Raw genomic sequence first — 17,225 nt, 5'->3', positions numbered from 1 at the left:
GGTGTAGCACACAAACCGACACTACCAATTTTACTCCCTCAAGTCGTGAATAAATAATAGCCTATGTCCTTTCGCGGAACTCAAACTATCGCCATAGGAAATTTTATCTAAATCGGTACAGCGGTTTAACCGTAAAGAGATAACAGACAGAGTAACTGTCGCACTTATAATATCAGTATGGATATAAGAACCTGTTAGAGTTATTTTTATTAATAAATATTACCTATTCGTTATTGTCCATTAAGCATTTCATAAATTTGACGACGTTGAAGAATGAGCGTCTCAAATAGTGACTTATGAATTCCTCTTATAATTAATGCTAATAGCAATCTATATAACTCACTATATAAAATTCACAATGAAAAAAAATCGAGACCATGTATTTTTCTTTGTAAAATGACATATGTATGTAAATGAGGCTTACTGTACGAAAGTTCTACTCAAGGACCGCGGGTGTCCTTGTTCGAACGACTTTATCGCAGGTTCTATCCCTGATCTAAGCCAAGGTCGCTATTACGAATTGGTAATGGCGGACTTTTGGGCTGGACATAATTTATAAAAAGGACATTTTAGCGATACAGAATGTATACTGGGTATGTATAACCTAGTATTTTGTTTATTGGATTTCATAGTGGTTGAGAGTCGACCACGGTTATACCTAATGGCAAGTACTTTTGTAGTTTTCTTTTTTTATATTGGCACAGTAATAAATACATCTAGACTTTTATGCCATCCAAATATGATATATTCTAAGACTAAAAATCAATTTTTAGTATCTTTGTTTTCAGGTTTGAAGGTTGAGTGAACCAGTGTAACTGCAGGCATAGAGGACATAACATCTTAGTTCCCAAGATTGGTGATGCATTGCTGATATGAGGAATGATTTATATTTCTGACAGTATCGATTGGTGCTGTCCACTTGCCATTGGGTGGCCCATTTGCTAGTCCGCCTACCTATATGATATAAAAAATGCTCTGGAACATAGACACCGTTCAACAAATTCCACCGTTTTGAGAACGTGCCACAAATATTTGGGTCCAATTTGAGTACAGTGTCTTTAGTTTGTAGTGTCATGTTTCTGATGCAATTTTTTTCTTGTTACATGTACTGAATTAGTCGAAATTTTATTACAGTTTGGCTTGTATTGTCTCCAAATTGTGTATTTTTTATGACAACTTGAGTTTGTTTGAACTTGAACTTTTATTCATTTATCATATAAAAATCAATTTATATATTTTTAAATAAAATTGGGTTTACCGATGTGTGTATTAATTACTTTAAATTTTAATTAGTATGTACTCGTTTATGTATTGAATGTAAACAATTCTTTCGTAAATAATAGTACGTTTGATCATGAGAAAATTCCGCTCGTATACAATAACTATTATCGAGAATCGTTAAACACTGTTGAAGTGGTCAACGTACTCCACATCGACCGCTTTATGGCTCAACTAATTTTATACAATTAACTACAATGGAATAATTCGAGTGTGACTATTATTCAATTCGACGATGTTTTCACTATTTTCGAAAGGAATTGTTACCGATTCCATTTTGCAATAGTTTAACTAAAATATATATTAATAGTTCCGCTCGTCGCGCTAAGGTACAACTTAATTTTAGTTAATAGACCAAGAACTCCTTCATGAGGCCCTCTGAGTCGAGATTCAGACCTTTTCCTGTCTCGACCTTCCATGCAATGGGCTGAGGGCGGTTGTAAATTAGACGGACGAGGACGTCAACTGGAATGGCCTCGCGTTCTAACGAAGATCTAAAGCGTAGAGATAAAAATAACTATTTTCACTCAGAGGCGAGCTTTGCTGCGTGCGTGCGGACATCGCTGAGGAAAGACTTAAACACAAAAAAATATTTTTTCTTTTAATTTTTCTATATACATTATGTTTAGTGTAAAAAGTGTGACCCTTGACAATGTGGAGCTCATTTGCTAATTTGCCTACCTGAGATAAATTTGTAGATAAATACATTTTAAAACCACTTCAGTCCTCATACACATAGGACGCTTATCATCTAGTAAATCAAGTAATCATCATACATACATAGATATATACATACATTAATACATACATATATAAGCAGCCTGTAAACTTCCCACTGGACTGGGCTAAGGCCTCCTATCCCTCTGAGGAGAAGGTTTGGAGCATATTCCACCACGCTGCTCCAATGCGAGTTGGTGGAATTCACATGTGGCAGAATTTCATTGAAATTAGACACATGCAGGTTTCCTCACGATGTTTTCCTTCACCGCCGAGCACGAGATGAATTATAAACACAAATTAAGCACATGAAAAATCAGTGGTGCTTGCCTGGGTTTGAACTCGAAATCATCGGTTAAGATGCACGCGTTCTAACCACTGGGCATCTCAGCTCTATCATCAAAAATATGATAAAAGTCGGAGTCCGCGAGTGTGATCGATAAACCAAGGGGTCATAGGATCCCTGACGTTTTCCAATTTCGTGTTCTGGCGCCATTACCGTCTTTCATTAAAAGTAAAATATAACTATTGTGTATAATATATTAATATACATTTAGTTTAACTTGATACATAAACTATAATTGGCTAAGTTCGAACTTAATGGACATAGTTTTAATAAACTAGTTTCAAAGTATTAGTTGACGACATCTAATTAGAATTAGATTACTTCGGTGTAAAATGACGTTTAATAAAATTTCAATATATTTATAGAAGCTTAGCTCTCTACTTGTTTTTCCATATTGCGGTACGGGTACGGGTCGTGAATTATCGGGCGAGGGGAGGGTATTCCAATAAAATATTAGCGCTTTATAATTAATATGGTATAATAATCAAGTTTAAGACTATTACAATTACAAAATTACAAAAGATTGATGAAATAATTTCCGATTTAACTGTGACGTCCGGATGGATGCGTGCGCGCTCTTTCGTTCGATTATTGAATAGCCTCCCCTAGCAGTCAAAATGGCCGCCTCTCCAGCGTTTTACATTACGTCAGAGTTACAACCTTTTGACATTTAACAAACTATAGAAATTCATTAAAGCATATTTTTTTCGAGCCGATTTCCGCTGTGCCGTCATATATTTTATTTTGTATATAACTTTATGCGCCATTAATGTTATTATTTCATGTCTTAAGAAAATCGATTCTTTGACTAGTCGATTCGAATAGATGTCGGATATTGCAAAGGTTTTAGAAGAGCTGAATTTAGCAATGGATATGAACACCAATAAAATAAGTATAAATAGATTAATCTGTCTGTATACGAAGGACATCTTATAATATGTCAAGATTTTGCTGCACTTAATGTACTCGTAATTCAATATTCTCAGCGATTAGTGGTTAAAGTGAGTTCAACGACCCTTTCCCAAATCTTTAACCTGTTAGGCGAACATAATTTTCTACTGTAGTATATTATTTCTTGTTATATGAGCTGCCCGCTGCCTATTTGTTTATCAGGTTTTCTTTTGTTAGGTCCTCTTTTTATGCCCTTCATACTTGTACGGGCAAGTGGGCAACTCGATGACAAGTAGCCACCACTACCCATAGATATTAGCACCGTAAATAATTGTACACAATCTTTACATAGCCAATGGACCACCAACCTTGGGAACTAAGATGTTTTGATGTGGGGGGTACCCACATTGAATGAATAAAATTTAATACAAAAAAGTTATAAGTTCTAACATTTTAATAGTATATACACCATTTTAGTCTATTTTAGACTATTTTTAGTAATGATAAATATATTTTTATAAGCCGCAGTGCTAAATATATGTAGGTATTAATAATGCAGACAAAACCACTTAGAACGTCTTGTATAACAAGTAATGTTCGTAGCTGTGAAATTAAATGCACTCAACTGTATTAGACGCTCCGGCGTATCATTAATCATCACATAATACTGTTGCCACTTTAGTACGATAAATTGATTGTGTACAGCGAAATTGTGAAGAAAATAACGTTATGTTCTAAAAGATACTACTCATTCATAGTGAGTACTTATCGTGTATTTTCTAATTGACTGAAAATTATTGTAATTAATATGGATTCATGAAGTAATAAAACTATTAAAAAACTACTTAACCAATATGAATAAAACCTATACCAGAAGGTGCAGCACGTTGCGGAGAGGCTTTCAGTATATAATACTACTATATAACTATTCTTACCATCAGATGGAGGTACCTGTAAAAGGTTTTTTCCGTGTGCAACGTATAACATAAAAATCTTTACTTTACTCTACTTTTGTAGTATATTGTACATCACAAAGTTAAAAAAAAAAACAAAACATGGATACAGCCTGAATAGAAGTAGCATACAATTTTGGCGAGTTTATCGCTACATAGCGATCTCTTCCAGGCAAACACAACCCATAGGATATAAGACGGGCGGTGCTGTATTTGTAAATAAAATATCATTAATCTCTAATTAAAACTAATATCATATTATTTTATAATAATCATATTAAAGGTGCGGACAGCATTAATCTTTTTAAATCAAAATTAAAATAATACGTATATACAATTTAATCAAAGTTTTAATGAAGCGTTGTTTATAAATGTTTATATTAAGCGTTCAAGAGGTATAAATATTGTCACATACCATTATAGAATATTGATTGTATCTCATTGTAAGTGAACTTTATGTTTTTATGAGAAATAAATTCTTTAAACCTAAACCTAAATAAATATAAAATACAACGAGTACTCCAACATAACAAGAAAGAAAAAAAACCATTGGTGATAAGTCATTTGAGACAAAAAGTGATCTTTTACAAGTTTATTAAAAATAGATTTGAATCATTAGACGTGTGTCGATAAGATGTATTGTGTTGAGAACGAGAACGGGATGGAAAACGATGTGTTAACAAAAAGCTGTTTATGATGGTACATGCCTACCTACATAAAAATATATAACTATTTTATGCACTATCCAGATTCACTTTAACAATCATATTGCTCGGATATTATTTTAATTATTATATTTTAGGTATCAGATCTTATAACATATTAAAATGGGGTTAACAGTTGAAACTTAAAATTTGTATTCGACTTCGTTTTTGCGCACACACTTTAAGTGCACACATCGGAGCAGATTGATAGTGTCTTCAAATGGGTACCGTAGCCGAAATAGCTTAGGGGCAACAATATCAATAGTAAAAATAATATTGTTCTGGCGCATATATCGATAACCAATCATGTAAGTGCTGACTTCCTGCACCTGATCTACCATTGGTCCTTTATACTCCTTTATACTGATAAAGGACCAATGGTAGATCAGGTGCAGAACCAAAGGCCATGGTTTTTGAGGCTAGAAAGTGGAACAATGAAATTCTTTATATTTAATTGTAATGTATTTTGATTTTGCGTTAAGAATGAGTGAATCGAGTATTAGGAAACGTCAGAAAGACCTAACAAGATAGAATAAATGCCAGAAAATGTATATTACAAGATTTTCTACATCAAAAAGCGGATATTGTTAGTCCATTTATAATATCTGTCCCACTTCATTACATAAACAAATTGTCATGACATATCTCCACGTGTGTCATACAATAAAGCTTCGAACCGGAAACTCTTTAGCAGAACTAACGTCCAACAAGTCATTACGTTTAACGGTAGCACCGATTCACAATAAATCGAGAAATCATGAGTCACGTGACGTGTTATGAATCAAGTGACGTTATTAAGTTCGTATAATATAAGCCTTCATTATTGAAGTTATGATTTATGGTGAAATTTATAGACTGTTAAAGAATGGTTTTTCTGAGTCAGTGATATGACGAGTCTTTTTGGACGTTTCATCCGTGGCCACAGTCAATTAAGTGTGCACCGCACCAGTGCGCACAGACAAGAGAGTACTCTCATTAGCCGATGAGACAAATCGGTGGTAGGGCTTTATTGGGCAATTCCATCTAGGTAGGTACCATCCACTCTTCACACAACTTCTAACTTCTACTGTCAGGCAGCAATACTTAGTATTGTTGGGCTCCGGTTTGAAGGATGAGTGAGCCCGTGTAACTGCAGACACTTGGCCACTAGTATTGGCGATGTAAGGAATGGATAATATTTCTTACAAAGCCAAGTCTATGGGCCTTGGTAGACATTTGATATTGTGTGGCCCATATTTTTTGTTTTTCTTTTATAATATCGGTTGGCGGACGAGCAAATGGGCCACCTGATGGTAAGTGGTAACTATCACCCAGGACTTTGTGCAAGCCCGTCTGGGTAGGTACCACCCACTCATCAGATATTCTACTTCTGGGCGGTAATTGAAAAACTTTCGAGACTTGGAAAATGGAAAATCCCTCGGGATCCGCTTTATAAGCCAGGCATTAAACCAATAAGAAAACTAGGAGAAATTGAGGGTATGACCAGAAATAGACCATGTCCAATTTTTATTCATTTACGTACTTTAAAAATATATATAGGAAATAAAGTGTACACGCGATTATATCGTTGGAAGTTTATTTATTTATGGGATGGTGTACAAGTTACTTGTTGTCTTTGCTTATAGGAATTGGTACTGCAGTTATAATAATTCATAAATCCCTCATAATAAATATTAATATTCATTTTTATCGTAAAAATTATAATATTTGACGTTCAAATTAAAAATATATTTTTCATATTAGAATAATTAGAACGTTTGACCTAATGAATGGTTAATTTATTTGCTGAAACATTAATTTAATTGAGAATATGTTAATATATTTTATTGTACATAGTCATGTAAATAAAATGTTTTATAAAAAGAAGGTACTTGGGGCTACTAAGCCAGACAATCCAATTTGAATATTTTCAACATAAACAAATCAATTATAGCGTAACAATTACATAAATAATACCATTTAATTAATTCTTAAGCTTATACTACTGTTATGTCTATTTTCAAAGATCTTGGAAATTTTATTTTCTCTAGTTAAGCGTAAAGGTTATTGTCGGTACGAAAATATCTAAAGGGCTTAGGAGCGAAACTATGTAACTATTTAATATATTTATTATCTATTTATATATCTTATTAGGCTATTAATACATGGCTAGATATACATATATTACGAAGTCATTCGCGTGAACTAGCTCAGTTATTCTGTAAGAACACATTTCGTCTTAATCGTGAAATGTTGAAAACGAACTCAAGGTAATACTCCTGATTGCGTCCTTTAAATATAGTTGACAGTTTCAGACTAATCTCGATCGTGTTTAGCGGTGAGTTTCGAGTTCATAGCAGAATAGCTGAACTGTAGACCTATTAAATCAAAAGAAATACTCTTACAGATTTAATTCATCTGAAACAAACACCATTACCTTTGACGACCAAAATTTTTTTTTTTAAAAATGACCCTCATAATTTACAACGACCTCTGATTTGTTATAAGAGATAAATAAATATGTAAATTTGCATTATAAAAATCTTATAAAACAAACTCGGTGCATGTTCAAAAACCTACCTTGACGGTGCTGATAAGTAATTATTATATGCTTATATTTTTAATTTATTCTAACCTAATATAACCTTTACTTTAAAGGTTATGTTTTTTTAAAGGTTTCAAAGAAGATTGTAAAAAAATGTTTTATAAAAGGTATTGTGATGACATATTTTTAATGGGAATTTTTTATTTTAGGTTTATTTGAGAATAAGCCATACTTACAGAATCAAACTAATCTCCCAGGGCAAAATCACTGACACAACACAAATATACACAAACACACAGTTTACGTTCACAGTACATTAAAAAAGTTCACATTTTCGCTATATATTCATATAAAACCTCTTTACCGTGTCGTCATTTCAATTTGATTTTGAAGACATGAAAACCGATTGGTATAAACGCCATTATTGTTTTTTTGGCGCGAAAATACGTTACGGAAGCCATCTTTAAAAACATTTAACACATATTACGTCAATTTAATTACTTATTATTATAATAATTCAATTTAATGACACACGTGTAGGATTCATCCATTATGGATAATAATTGACAAAATTATAATTTAATTATCACTTGTATTTTAAATAATCGCCATATTAAAAAAAATCGATTTTAAATATAAAATTTGTTTATTTTTGTTTTGCACTTAGTTTCTAAGGCGACATGGTGTGTAAGAAGGCTGTTCCACTACTGACCATCGTACGAAGAAAGTGGGTGGTGGGGTGGCGGCGTTAATCACGAGGGGTGGAATATTTCGCTTTTTTAATTATGGCGAAGTGCGTTCAATTTTCGATGTAAATTGGCGATGAAGGGATTATTATCTATCGAATGTTTTTAGTAATTCGGGAAATTGGACTATTAGTGTATTATTGCGTCAAAATATATATATTTAGGTCACAATACAAGCGATTTATACGTGTAAAATTTTATCATGCTTAGTACGTATTTATTTTTATATTTTTACTCAGCATATATATAAATCAATACATTAACATTGGTACATTTTTCATGTTTTCTTTTATTTTTATATTTAGCGTCACTGGTACGCCTAGCCCATCCTGCCATCAGCGTAAATTAAGGCAATGTTAGTGTTTCTCGTGTCTGTGACAAATAGACACTTATTACAAAATATATGTTAATTTAATGCGTAAATACCTAATATATAATCACGTATATTCTTACTGACCTCTGACTACAGACAATGTCAAATTATTAAAATTAACCAAAAACCGGACTAATGCGATTCGGACTCGCGCACTTAGGGTTCCGTACCACCAGACAGCAAAACAAGAGAACAAGCTCTTGACGGTCAGACAGACGGACGAATTACGAAGTGATCTTATAAGGATTCCTTTTTTTTCGAGATACGGAAATACAAATATATAAAAAGCGACTGAAAGTGTCTGCGTGTATAGTAATTAAATGTATAATAATTGATTATGTTATATTAAATTTTTTGTATTTTTTAATGTTTAATTTAATCGGCGAAAAACGTGGTAACTTTTATAATGATTCAACAGTGTTCTTTAGAGTCTACTTGAGTAAAGTATGTTTGATTTGATATATTATACAAAGTATATGCATTAACGATACATAATCCTTGAACAAAGACTAGCTGAACATAGCAGCTCTAATTTAGCTAGCGAATCAAATATACAAATTAATTTACGGCATAAGGTATCAATATGCTGTTTCTTTTGTAATATATAATGGATATTTTGAAAAAATATATTAGTGAAAACCTGCCCTTATATTGTATTTAGTCAATAATTTAATTAAACGCTGTTAGATACGTTGTCATCGATAAATATTAATTAATAAATATACGAATTGAAATGATTCTGAAATCGTTTTTAAAAATTTAATACAACAATTACAATATTATTTACTTTATAACTTATAAAATACTTACTTGGTTATTACGTACACTCAGAAAAAACACCTAAAATCATATATTTATACAATTTCTTTATTTCATAGAGGTAGGCAGACAGACAGATAAATGAACTACCGGAAGATGAGTGAGAATTGACTGCCAATGGACACTACCGCTGTTATGTTAAGAAATAGTTAATCTTTTAACGTAACGGGTTTGAACCATTTGTTAAGATTACCATTTTTTGGTTTGTAGTGCAAACCTTGGGAACTATGATGCTAAATATTATGTCACTTGTACCTATGGGTACACTAGCCTTTATAAACTATAAAGATATTGATCTGTTGCGTTTGGTCGTATTCATAGGAATAGATTTAAGAGTTTGAAGAAAGCGACAAAGTTATCATGATTTATCATTGCGATTTCGCCATTGTAGACCTTTGTCATGAGGGCCCAGTGACTAATATCCGAAGAATGTAGATTCAAAACCGGACAAGGACAGCGAGTTTTCATGTTTATAACACATCACGTGGTGTAGGAAATTCAGGAAATCGCCAAGATCCAGAAGATCACCGCCATAAGATGTACGTATCGCATATCTATGGGTTAGAACATTTATTTATTTGATTCCTTTTATCGGCAGATAGAGCTGGTTATTTGAAAATAGGAACTATGCAAGTTTCTTGCCGTTTCTTCTCGCTGCAGGTTGCATTTCGAAGCGGTGGTAGAGTCGAAATGTTGATTCAAAAATGCTTTATTGTGTAGTTTACTTTTATAAAATACATTTGATTTGTTACCTGTATATATACTGGAATAAAAAGTCTTAATCCTCACTCTTGTCTGATCTGTAAATTATATTTATGTACAATAATAATTACTGGCGGTCCATTAACGATACAAAAATAAAGTAGAGGGAGGAATAAACAGATTTCCGCGTATATATAAAATCTTCAAATATGTAAAACAGAAATATAATTACAAAATAATAAGACATTCTAAAACACTCTTATATAATTTTAATTAATTAATTGTATAAAATAATTAAAATAACGCAGAATCGGACCGACAAGTGCCACCAACAATACCTTCCTGTGGCCTCACAATACCATTAACATTAAAATCAGACAGCATGATGTGCGTGCAGAGCTGTAATCACTTGACGAACAGAAAGCTAGCGGTCCTGAATATGAGCTATAGTACTGAAGAAGTGTGCAGCGAAACTGTCACCAGTGTTAACGCGCCTGTTCCAACTGTTTTACAGGATATGTGACGGAGGCTTGGAGAAAAGCTAAGAGATTTCCAAAAAAGATTATCGGTTTGACCCGGAAAATTATCGACCAACAGCTATCACTTCAGTAATTTGTAAGGTAATGCAACGGATCTTAAACAACCAGCTGATCCATTACTTAGAAGATAACTGTCTAAATGATCTTCGGTACGGGCTTCGACCAAAACAGTCAACAGGTCAACTTCTATAGTTACGTAACACACCTCTGGGGTGAAGCTATCGACAAACATAATGAATCGTTGGATCAGCGTCGATATCTCCAAGGCTTTCGACATACTCTGACATAGAAGTATTTTCTCCAAGGTGCCGCGGTTTGCCAGCTCAGCTCTGCATCTGGATTGCCAGCTTCCTACACAAACGTACCCTTTGGTTCTTAGTTGATGGTTGCGCTTCAAATTTCCATATAGTGATTCTTAGGGTCCCCCAGGTTTCTCTGCCATCCCCCAGACTCTTTCTTTTGCATATCAATGATATTCTCATCCTTGGGAAGATATATTGCTATGCAGATGATAGTACTGTGCATGGGGGGAACCAAAGACGTGCAGTAACTAAGTGAGCGGAAATTGAGAAGAGACGGATCTTTTTGTTGAACTCAATAGGATGTTAGAAATCATTGGCAAATGGGGCTCTGATAATCTTGTTGAGTTTGATGAAAAGAAAACGAAAAAGTCACGATTTGAACAACACTCCTCTGTTGCACTATGCTGGTGATTATGATACAAAGCAAAATTGCAATACTGGGTTTTGGCTATTGCCATGCTAGGTATTTGGTATTCGTTCGCTGCGACTCTAATCCGAGGGATTATATCGAGACTTTTATTATACAGCCTCATGAAAAGTCGATGTTTTTCACGCCACAAAAACTCATTCTGTTGTATAAAACGCAGGTGCGGTCTTGTGTTGAATATTGCTCGCACTTTTGGGATGGTTCCGCTAAGGAACTAATGGGTATGATAAAAGCACTTTTGAATTTACTTTAACAATCTCATTGTATTTAAGTATGAGTATCCTACTGTGACGTCGGATACCTTTGTGAATTGTGATAATAATTCCGTATATTTATTTACTCAAAAATCAAAATCAAAATATACTTTATTCAAGTAGGCTTTTATAAGCACTTTTGAATCGTCATTTTATAAACTATTTAAAGTAAAGCTACCACCGGTTCGGAATGTAGATTCTACCGAGAAGAACCGGCAAGAAACTCAGTAGTTACTCTTTTTCAACATATAAAAATACAGTCATGTTAGTTAAATACAATTATATATGTATGTTATGTCTCCTGCCTGGGAGTCAACAAGCATTAACTCCACGCTTTTTTAACATCTATATAATCTTGTGTCGAATAATGTGCCTTCTTTACCAATGTATTTTTTACAAATGATTCGAATTTATAAAACGGCAAAGTTAAAAATGTCTGCGAAATTTTATCATAGAAACAGATACCATATTCAGAACTTATTCAGAACATCCAATAGAAGTAACAATATTTATAAAAAATATGACATGATAAAACTAGTTTGTAGTAAATTAATTATTCTGGCCAGAAAAATTACAGTTTGTTATTTTAAATGAAAAAAAAACTTAGTTTAAATAAATGTGTTTATGTGTTCTGACGGATCAAAGAGCCAAAAACGATTGGATTTCTAACGTCAATCCATTGTTGGTTCGTTCTAGTCTGTTTAGTAGCGCTTTTTTCATAAATGTTTTTTGTGCAGTCGTTAACCAAGACTAACATTTTAATATTTATAATAATACTATATATAACGTGTTTTTTTCTTATAATATTTTAGGGAATTAGTATGTAATGAATTCGTACTCGATAACAAATCGTGCTTTATCATATTAAACTATGTAAGCGCCATCTATTGTTTGTCATCTGAACTAACATTTCATTATTTCTTTTTGGCTTTTCTCTCACGTGTAGCCAGATAGATGGCATTATTTTTACATTGTGGATATATATATTAAACTTATATACGAGATGTGTTGTTAAAGCAAATTCTTAAATCTACTAAGTCATATTTTAACTGACTGTCTGACACACCTGTCAGTGTAACTCGCTGTCTTAGCCTGTGGGTTTGCAGGAATTTCACATGATTCGTAGGTGAGCACGAAGAAAGACCTTTTCATATCTATAAAGGTCTGTTCTTAGAAATATGAAAATCGGTTTTTAGGCTTCTATTTACGAGTGAAAAAAACAGTCGGCATAGTGTTCCTGAAAATTGACTTTTGAAGTTGAAATTTGGGATGAAAATTTCCACGGGTTTCATCATTTTCTAAAGCCAATAAATGAACAAAATTCGTCTGAAATTAATCAAATGAACAAAATTTGATGTATTCAAGACATTTTAGTATCGTTTTTTATATAACTGAATATATTATTTAAATATCAATAACAAGTAAGTAAATCAGTACAATTATTCATTACATTCCGTATTTTCTACAATTAAAGTGTTTTTATGCTCATCTTAAAAGGTCCACTCATTTTAATTTAAAAATCATTGAAATACAAAAACATGAATTGTAAATTTGAAAAATCTTACGATGTCGATTGTGTATTTGACAACAATTTTTTTAATCTGAATATTCCAATAAACCATATTTCTTACGTTTTAGTTATTAATTGTTTAGCGTTTACTCGAAATTTAAATAAAACAATGTCAAAGCATGTATTACTTTATTTTCATATAAATTATAAATCACAATAATTTGAACATTATATAAACAAGCGACTAAAACGAAACTACGTCATTTACAAATATACAAGCTACTCTAACAGTACGGGTGTGACAGAGACAGCGCTATACTAGCAAAGTTGTCTTATATTTAAAGCATTTATTTTTTATTATTATATCATACAACATAAAAATAAATGTTTGAAAGAGATAAGAATACTAGAAAGTGTTCTTTTCTTGTTGCACTACCAGGGTATGGGGTTAAAGGAACCATAAAATGGCCCATTCGTCTTTATATATATAAAAAATACGCATCTGCATACTACACCGCACGCGTTAAATATAATTTATTTAGTTATAATCAAATTGTTTAGAGATTCCTTCATTATTATTATCCTTCATAATATACATGTGAACATTTTTACAATAAAATATTAAATACACAAGGCTTCTACTTTTGAAGTATGCTATCTCGTTCTCGTGTATAGTGCTGTCTCTATCAACTTGATTAATTTGAAATAGATAATGAAAACAAAAGTAGAAAGAAAATAAAATAGAATAAACTATTGTTGTCTGAGTTAAAAAAAAATGTTTCAGAATTATATATGAGATGTTTTGTAAATTTTAAAATCATACATTACAAATTAAATACTATGTTCCTGTTGTTAAAATTAATTTGAAATTAGAATTCATATTAATCAAAGATATAACTAATTCTATAACTTAAAATTTAAATAAAACTATCAATAAAATGCTATATATTTATACAATGTTTAATGCGAAACGAAGTTATGACTATACGGAAAATATGACGAAGGCAGAAATAAAAAAAAAAAGGTATATGCAAATATTAGCAGATTTTACAGATATACTCCTTCGAATTTTTGTAAGACTTTTATTTGTGGCAACTGGGCAAAAAATCATAATTTTTATATATTCATTCAACTCAATTATTTTAATGGCTCTTAGTTGAGACACACAGACAGGGCACAGAACGAATCGGTACAGTCGAGAGAAAGAAGTCAATTAATTAATAAATTAATTTTGAAGATAAGCATAGTAGTAGCAATTCCCTTGTTAATTCTTTACCTAATTGTGTATTAATTGCTTAATTCGAATTTAGACCAAGCGATAGAAAAGTCACATTTGACAGAAAGTGGACACAGTATTGCCAACCGTACCATAATTCAAGCACAAATTGAATTATTTTTATTTTATATTTTTTTCGTACAGAGATATGAAACGCAATAAAAAGCCATGAAATATAAATAAATATTAATTAAATAATTAGTAGTTAGATAATTTTGACGAAAATTTATATATTTACGTCGGTCGTACGATTGGAGTTACCTCTGAGGTTGCTAACATTGCTTGGAATGATAGTTTGACAAGGCTTTAATATTTAAATACCGTTAATTATTATTATTTTCTGTATATTAATTATATAGTCACATATTCGTTTCTCATATTGAATAATTATAAATTTAAATGCTTATGAAACTACTAGCGTTCATTTAAATTATATTTTCATATAATGTATGACGTCATGAACGACAATCTTAATAGTATACAATTCAATGATGAAAAAATAAACTTGAAGCTATTAATATCCTCGATTAAATACTTTTTTAAATATATTTATTGATAATTATTGCTACAAATATCGGATAAACACGCACGCATTATTTACGAACAATTTAATTATGATTTGAATCAGTTAAATTACAATATTAACATGGAATTAATATAAACACAGATTAAATATCGGTTTTAAATCAAGAGTAAAATAACAGATGACACATTCGGATTGTATTTATAACAAATCTTATTAACATATATAACACTTTAATTCGAATATAATAAATAATGGCGTCGGAAATGAACGTTAATTACATTACAAATATCACATATCCTTCAAAACATGCTTCAATATTGCACCCTCATTGTTCCTGGTCTGATTTATTCCCGTGTCCAGTGTATTTACTGGAATGGCCCTGGCTTCAGAATCCACAGACGCCTGAGAGGCTGAGTCCATTGAATCCAAGTTTTGGAATAGTAAATTATTTGAACCCGTCGATGGATTCCTTCTGTGACCGATTTCGAAAACTGGATTGGGACCTGGAATAAATAAGGAGGATAATAATAATCTCTTGACTTAAAGGTTAAAACTTATGACGCCTTAGTTTATTGAATTATTTAATGTTATCTAGAACACGCACACACTTGTTAGGTGAAGTGCATATATCTTAGTAACGCGCTTGGGAGCCCTTTTAATCTTCCCTTATTCTGGCGATACTTATTTTGGCTGTGACCTAGAGAAGATCTAACGGTATGTCGGCTTGCTATTATCATAAATTTTGATGTCAGTGGGACTGTTGCGGCCGACTAAACTAACTTGTTAGTTAGACTTTAATAATAACTAGTTATAATAGCCAATTGTAATGTTGAAAGGTGAGATTATTGATTGACGAGTATTGCGTTAATAAAAAAAATATTTAAATTTTCTTGAGGCAAAATAAAAAAAAATCGGTAGAATTGGAAAAGTTCTTAAATTAATAAATCCTTAAAAGAAATTGTTTCGGAAGTCAGATAAATTCTTTTAACACCACAAATAGAACCACCTACAAAACAAACAAACAAAGCTATGTTCAAAAATAATTTATTAAAAAAAAATGAAAAGTAATTTTCTTATAATATCTTAATTCTAATACTAACAACGACTGAAGGTTAGAACAATAATATGGGTGTTAATTAACATGACTACATGAAAAATAAAGTAAAGCCTACAAAAGTTTGGACGTCTTCATTTTAAGGTTTGTAGGAAACGGCACAGCTGCTTTGCAGGTTGTTGATTTACGAATGGCAAAGTCGCCAATCACGAGATGAGTTATGATACCAATTTAGACACATGATAACACACGACTTTCAGCCTTTATGTAAAATATAAATGATAATTAATTATGAATGGTATTAATGCTTACCAATGGTTGAACTTTTCCTGGAACTAGACACGGACGCTCTCCCCCCTTGCAGACCCATCATGTCGGGCAGCTGCGCCCTCGGTCTAGACTCATTCTGCAGGAACTTCACAAACTCAGCAGCCAAACTGTCTCCTTGGTTGGCCGATCGGACGAGTCCTAACTTTTCACATTCCGTCTGATTGAAATCTAACACCGTTGACAGAATTCGGAGAATTTGTGTTCTGAAAATAAAGCATGGATTGTTTGGAATGTATTTAAAAACTAATCAATATAATATTTGTCATAATCGTCATCATCACTGGCTTTCATTCAGGAGGCCCTCCGTGATTTGAACAGTCTTATGGCTCGACAACCTATAAAAGTAATTGCGTAGTAATTTTGTCATTATATATTTCATGTAAGTCTTTTAAGGTAAATTAAAAAAATAAGGATAGTGTTTTGTTTTTTCCCCTCCATTGGTCTCTTTCTCTACTCGGTATACTCTTTTACGTGTCGTCCCCCATAGTCCTTCTTTTTCTGATATTCTTCTCGACTTGAGGCCATATGTTAACAACTGACACTATCATCGTAATCTCATACACAAAATACATTCATATTTAATATATTGGAATTTAATAAAGATATCCTAAAAAGGTTACAAGCTTACGTCACATAAGTAAAAGTCTTGTAACCGAAAATATTCAGAGAAACATACCTGTTGAGACTGTTTTGTCCCGCTGTTAGGACGTAGTTGATAACAAGGTTCTTAACTAAGTTCTTATCGACTCTGTCCTGCTGGTTCGATATCGCGTTGTAATAACGTTCCTCGGCCGCCGTTACCGATGCTTGGAGGGTGCGAACTGAACGATAAATTCATTTCAATTATACAAATTATACAAAATCTGCTGTGCTATTCTGTAAGGATCTTCCTATCTCACTCGTGAAATTATGAAAAGCGACTAACGGTAATGTGTATCTTTTAAATGTTATAAC

The 17,225-nt window shown here is 32.4% G+C and overlaps 2 protein-coding genes across 3 annotated transcripts in view; both read right to left on the bottom strand.

Moving 5' to 3' along the window:
- The window catches only part of LOC113392053 (zinc finger protein 26-like), a 257,766-nt gene that overhangs the window by 107,582 nt on the left and 132,959 nt on the right, over positions 1-17,225 (bottom strand). The gene's annotated exons all lie outside the window — the stretch shown is intronic.
- LOC113392105 (thyroid receptor-interacting protein 11) overlaps positions 14,997-17,225 on the bottom strand; it is a 57,945-nt gene continuing 55,716 nt past the window's right edge. The window contains exons 7-9 of one of the 2 annotated variants that reach the window (XM_026628382.2): positions 16,948-17,092; positions 16,254-16,474; positions 14,997-15,390 (exon numbers count right to left, since the gene is read on the bottom strand). In XM_026628382.2, the coding sequence (XP_026484167.2) occupies positions 15,176-15,390; positions 16,254-16,474; positions 16,948-17,092 (581 nt within the window). In that variant the 3' untranslated portion in view covers positions 14,997-15,175. The remainder of the gene's footprint in view (positions 15,391-16,253; positions 16,475-16,947; positions 17,093-17,225) is intronic. The other variant, XM_026628383.2, reaches the window with a different exon arrangement.

Source organism: Vanessa tameamea, chromosome 27, assembly GCF_037043105.1.
Source record: "Vanessa tameamea isolate UH-Manoa-2023 chromosome 27, ilVanTame1 primary haplotype, whole genome shotgun sequence".
In the NCBI taxonomy this organism is placed as follows: domain Eukaryota; kingdom Metazoa; phylum Arthropoda; class Insecta; order Lepidoptera; family Nymphalidae; genus Vanessa; species Vanessa tameamea.
Note: the sequence above shows the minus strand (reverse complement) of the source record. Positions and strands in the feature narration are given on the sequence as shown.